The sequence below is a fragment of the Palaemon carinicauda genome, chromosome 1 (genome assembly GCF_036898095.1).
Source record: "Palaemon carinicauda isolate YSFRI2023 chromosome 1, ASM3689809v2, whole genome shotgun sequence".
NCBI classification, from domain to species: Eukaryota; Metazoa; Arthropoda; class Malacostraca; order Decapoda; family Palaemonidae; genus Palaemon; species Palaemon carinicauda.
Genome location: NC_090725.1, coordinates 129,622,885 through 129,628,393, shown reverse-complemented (window position 1 = coordinate 129,628,393; position 5,509 = coordinate 129,622,885). Strand labels below are relative to the sequence as shown.

The window sequence follows — 5,509 nt, the reverse complement described above, 5'->3', positions numbered from 1 at the left end:
CCCAAGGTAGAGCAAATATTTGTATTAAGAAAGGCGAGAAGCGCAAACAACCTGTGACAGATCACCCTTGTGGACGTCTTGTGAAACTGGAACGCTGAGCCCCCGCAAGGATAGAATTCTTTTTCACCTTCTCTTGCGGGACGCGGCCTACCAAACAACCAACCGACAATAGTGAACGGATCCTCTCACGACCTTGCTACACTAATGACCTCATAGATGCCAATGGGGGTCAGAGGAGAGGGCCGAGGAACCAGCGAGAGAGAGAGAGAGAGAGAGAGAGAGAGAGAGCGAGCGCTAAAGTTTGGGGGTATATAAAGAGATGCCCTTTCCAGAAGTGTATAGCTACGACTCGACTTCGAATCCGAGAACATCTTGGGATCATTCCTTCTCTGAGTTCTTCTTAGTCTCCATCTTTTTCAACATTTCTGCAATATGAAGGTATTTGCCAGATTCATTTTCCATCACGCTAATTAAATTAATAAATCCCATAATATAGCTATTATGAGATTTATTCATTTAATTTGCATTTTTCGGCCGGCTATGTCGTCTCCATTTTCACTGTATGTTATCTACAATTTTCATATATCTAGCAAGACATCTGATTCGGAACTCTCTACTTTTCTGGGAGCATTACATATTTCTTATATAATAATAACGTATTTTTCTCTTAGAAAATTTGAAACGACCTTTTTAAAGTAATTCTTTTCTCTTAAGACGTTAAATTTAGATTATTTCACTTCAAAATCCTTTATCCTCCATTAAAAACTACGTCATTTAACCCCTATTTCTAGATTGTTATTAGTCTCACCTGGAAATGTGAACTAATGTTCAAAACAAGTCTAACATATTTCGTAGAGATAACTAATTTTGCTTTTACTTTTACTCACGCTAAAAATAATGGCCCAAATGACATCACTTTTGAGAATTACCTTTAATTTTTATGGAATTTTTTTTAATCTACCCAAATCACATAAGATAATTCACTCTTTCCAAAACCCATTTTTCACTTAATAGATAGATGCTCTGTTACTTGCAAGATATGCTGTATCGTGTTTAGAAAACTTCATCAATAAACTTCGTCGAGACGAACATTGCTAGAAATGCTTTTATCCACCTGAAGATTAGGATTAAATTTCACACAATATACATCTTTATTTCAAAGGTAGCTGAAATTTATGTAGTTTTTTGTTTACTTAAAAGTAAATTGAAATACGAAAACTTGGTTCCGAAGGGAAAGAGTAATTTTTTTCCTCTCCTTGTTTATTGTATAAACTGTATTTTATACAATTTATCATCCCTAATCTAATTGCAACCCAATTTCACGTTGAACACAGTTTTCATATGGGCCCATTCATGCAAGAAAAACAAAGAGTATGATGATTCACTACAACAGATCTCAAAATTAGAAATTGGATATTTCAAAAACTCCCTTTTAATAATTAATCTACTGATTTAGGAATATATATGTATATGTATATGTATATATATATATATATATATATATATATATATATATATATATATATATATATATATAAAATATATATGTATATGTATATATATAAATAAATAAATATATATAAATATATATGTGTATATATATATATATATATATATATATATATATATATATATATATATGAGACGTGAAAAGAAGGAAGCATAATAAACTTCTGCTGTCTTAGAACTAGATAATTACTACTTTTTTGCAGGCAATCAAATTATTTTACATGCATTAGTTAGATAGTTTTGTTAATAATCATTACGATTGATGTGCACATTATATATATATATATATATATATATATATATATATATATATATATATATATATATATATATATATATATGTATGTATATATATATATATGCGCATGTGTAAAATACATTTTGCCATCATTTGCAGGTGCTCTCAGCTGTACTTCTCTTAGCTGCTGCAGCTCACAGCCTTCCCCAGGGCTACGACTACCAGCCTCCACAGCCAACTTACCTGGCCCCAGAACCAAGCAACCGAGTTGATCAAGTTGTGGTGAGTTTGATTTAACTATGAATTAAGGAGCAAATTAATGTATTTGGTGATTATCAGATATAATGCTTTCTACAAGGGATGTTCACAAGAATAGTGAGCTTTCCCTCTCCTAAATATGCCATATGCATGACAAAGCTGAATATTTCGAGGTTGATGCATAGGAAATGTATAATGTAGAAAACAAAACCCAGGAAACCATTCATTTTCAATCCATTCATAGTTTATGAATCTTTTTTCTTTTCTTTATGTCTGTGCTTACTGGTTTCTTATAATCAACTTTCTTTATTAACTACCTATCTGCTGAATTATAGATTAGCTAGATATATATATACTGTATATATACAGTATATATATATATATATATATATATATATATATATATATATATATATATATATATATATATATATATACAGTATATATACAGTATATATATATATATATATATATATATATATACATATATATATATATATATACACTGTATTTTTTCTTTCTCCCCCTTGTAATTTGTTTACTTTCAGTCATTCTGTACCTTCAAAAATGAAAAAACATATATTTTCTAATTCCACCAGATGGAGGGGATGCCTTACGACTTCACCTGGGACGTTGCTGACTCGGACAGCGGTAACACTTTCAGCCACGTCGAAAACAGCGACGGCCAGAGGACCCAGGGAGAATACAGGGTGCTTCTTCCTGATGGACGCACACAGGTAACAATTCTTTTGTAGACACCGTTACTTATCTGACATCGATAGAACAAAGTTTGCCGTGATTACCCGAACATTAATTGTGATTATAAATAACACAAATTACATAACTTGATATACTATAAAAATAACATTATAACTGGTCGTGCGACGTACAAATAATTTTTCCGATTATTTTTTCTTCCATCAAAGTGATTATAATGTTAGTAGATATGAGCCTCATGTTCCTTGTGATGACGATGATCTAACCAGTTCCAAATTCTCTTCTCAGGTTGTGACATTTTACGATAATGGTGATGGTTTCAACGCTGACGTCAACTACGTAAAATAAGAAGAAATGGTGACCAAACACTCTGCTAAGCACCCAGATCCCCGAAATCGTCTCTTATGTTTTCAATTGTTTCTCGAGGAATTACATCTGTACATAAAAATCCATGGATGTATTTATGTTGACTTGATAAATCTATACTTATAATCTGTGTTTCCATTAATCACTGGATTAGCAATTAAAAGATCATACCTGGGCTTTATGGCAAACTTCAGAAATTCGGGATACATGTTTGGAGCTTAAAAGATCAAGGTGATATGTGACACCAGATCAAGGCTGAAAACCTGTTCGTCGCGAGGAAAACACCAAACAAGCATTGGAGCAATACCAATAAGGGTTTGCTTTAAAGATTTACAGGCCACTCATGAATGGCAGAGGCAAGGGACAGTGACATTGCCCTATCAAGCATGACAATCCCCTAGAGACTGACCATACATACAGTACTTATGATCAGCGCCAAAGTCCTCTCTCCACCCAAGCTAGGACTAAGGAGGGCTAGGCAATGGCTGCTGATGACTCAGAAGATAGACCTATAAGCTCCCCAAAACCCACCATCCTTAGCTCACAAGGAAGGTGGAGTTGCAGCGACCAAAGGAACTAATGAGTTTAAGCGGGATTCGAATCCCAGTCTGGCAATCACAAGGCAAGGACGCTACCACCAGGCAACCACAAAATACCGAACGGGTAACCTATGATACCAATGGCATGTTTTCAATCCATCTGATTTCGCTTAGTTTTTTTTTTATTTACTTATTTATTTTTTATTTTTATTTTAATACTGCTTTGGGTAGGCTTAATAAAAGGGCCATGGATGCCTGGTAGTTTATCGCAAGGATGCCTTTTACCTCTCTGTTTCTTCATTTTCCTCTCGGTATTCATTTGAAAAACCATCTTCATTGTCTTTCCTTCAGTTGAAGTGGCTATCCTGGAGGGTACTTAACCTTGCATGATGTGTCGGCTCCACCATGTTCACCAATTTCATTCGAGATTTTATATATATATATATATATATATATATATATATATATATATATATATATATATATATATATGTATATATACACACACACACATATATATATATATATATATATATATATATATATATATATATATATATATATATATATATATATATATATATATATATATATATATTCTAGTACATATTGCTTTTGTTATCGTTATTGTCAGGTTTCACTTTAATTAAACGTGATAAAATTATTCTATTCTCTTAATTATTATTCTGACTGGAAATATTAAGCAAAATCTGGGACCAGTACGTCCTAGATTTCATCAAGGTTGTCTAATATATTAGAATTTTTTTTTTTAACTGCATGCCAATATTAAAGACCTTACAGTTACCTCTACACAGCATTATATTCTATTAAGTTCAGACTCATTGGTTTCTCATAAGAGGCATTCGTCTGAGCTGCTTATTATAGGATTTACGAAAACAATAATTATGAAATGGGGTGTCATTCCTAGGAAAAGGGGAATGGCGGTGCATATTAGGACCGATTACCCTGCTACTCATAAATCCTGCTATGAATCTGCATGTCATGAGATTCAGGTACTAAAAGTTTGTGGCAGGCATAACAAATTTCATTTGTGTTCCATCTTTCGGAATCCAGACTTGGATGATTCTATTTTCAATTGTTTTCTTGCCATTATGGCTAAGATACAAGATTATAGAAAGGACTCCTTTGTTCTTATTGGTGATTCCAATGCTATCCATAGGGAGGGCTTAAGTCATGTTTCTCTTACTGATCGCCATGGCTTAAGAGCTTTGAAATTTACCTCTAAATCAGGCTGTGAGCAAACCGAAAGTGAAGTTCCTCACAGGTCTGATATACACAGACTCTCCTGGTGTTATAAAAACTAGGTTTGGTTATCCATTTGGGACATCTGATCATGCCTTAATTTCATTAGTAATTAATTCCGAGCAGTCTGCCCCTGATGTGTCATACTCATGGAAGATATATATAAGATCTCAAGCAGACTGGAATGGTATTTTGAGTGAATTTTAATTTTAATTGGTCACAATTGTATAAAAGTGTTGTCAGATATTCTCTTCAATGAGAATTGATCATAATTGTTAGGCGTATCCCTTCTCGTGTACTAAAGTACCGGGTGGAAGACAAACTGTGGTTCAATGGTGATTGTAGGCGTGCCTATTTGGAGAAGCAAGAGGACTATCATCTTCGGAATAACATAACTCAACTAAGCGCTGTTGCTCAGAGAGTTTATGCTTCAACTGAAAAGAAATACAATTTAACCATAAAAAAACCCTTTCTGGTGCATCCCAGGGTTATAAGTGGTGGGCTACCCTTAAATATACATCTCTTTTGTGTAGACTTAACAGTTCCTCCTTTACTTAAAACAGACATCTCTGTCACTTGCTCCCTTTTTACAGCATTATTATCCCATTTATATGGTGTC

General features: G+C 33.5%; 1 protein-coding gene across 1 annotated transcript; it reads left to right on the top strand.

Annotated features, from left to right (window-relative positions):
• The first annotated feature begins 304 nt into the window (after positions 1–304).
• LOC137643171 (pro-resilin-like) lies at positions 305–3,157 on the top strand. Its single transcript, XM_068376024.1, has 4 exons — positions 305–438; positions 1,907–2,029; positions 2,605–2,742; positions 3,011–3,157. Exons 1-4 carry the CDS (start codon positions 433–435, stop codon positions 3,068–3,070), a joined length of 327 nt encoding a protein of 108 aa, XP_068232125.1. The 5' UTR covers positions 305–432; the 3' UTR covers positions 3,071–3,157.
• The last annotated feature ends 2,352 nt before the right edge of the window (positions 3,158–5,509 follow it).

Bases quoted from the DNA above. Each gene is read 5' to 3' on its own strand.
- LOC137643171 (XM_068376024.1), top strand. The intron at 2,030-2,604 runs GTGAGTTTGATT...TAATTCCACCAG, and splicing joins ACCGAGTTGATCAAGTTGTG to ATGGAGGGGATGCCTTACGA. The intron at 2,743-3,010 runs GTAACAATTCTT...TTCTCTTCTCAG, and splicing joins TTCCTGATGGACGCACACAG to GTTGTGACATTTTACGATAA.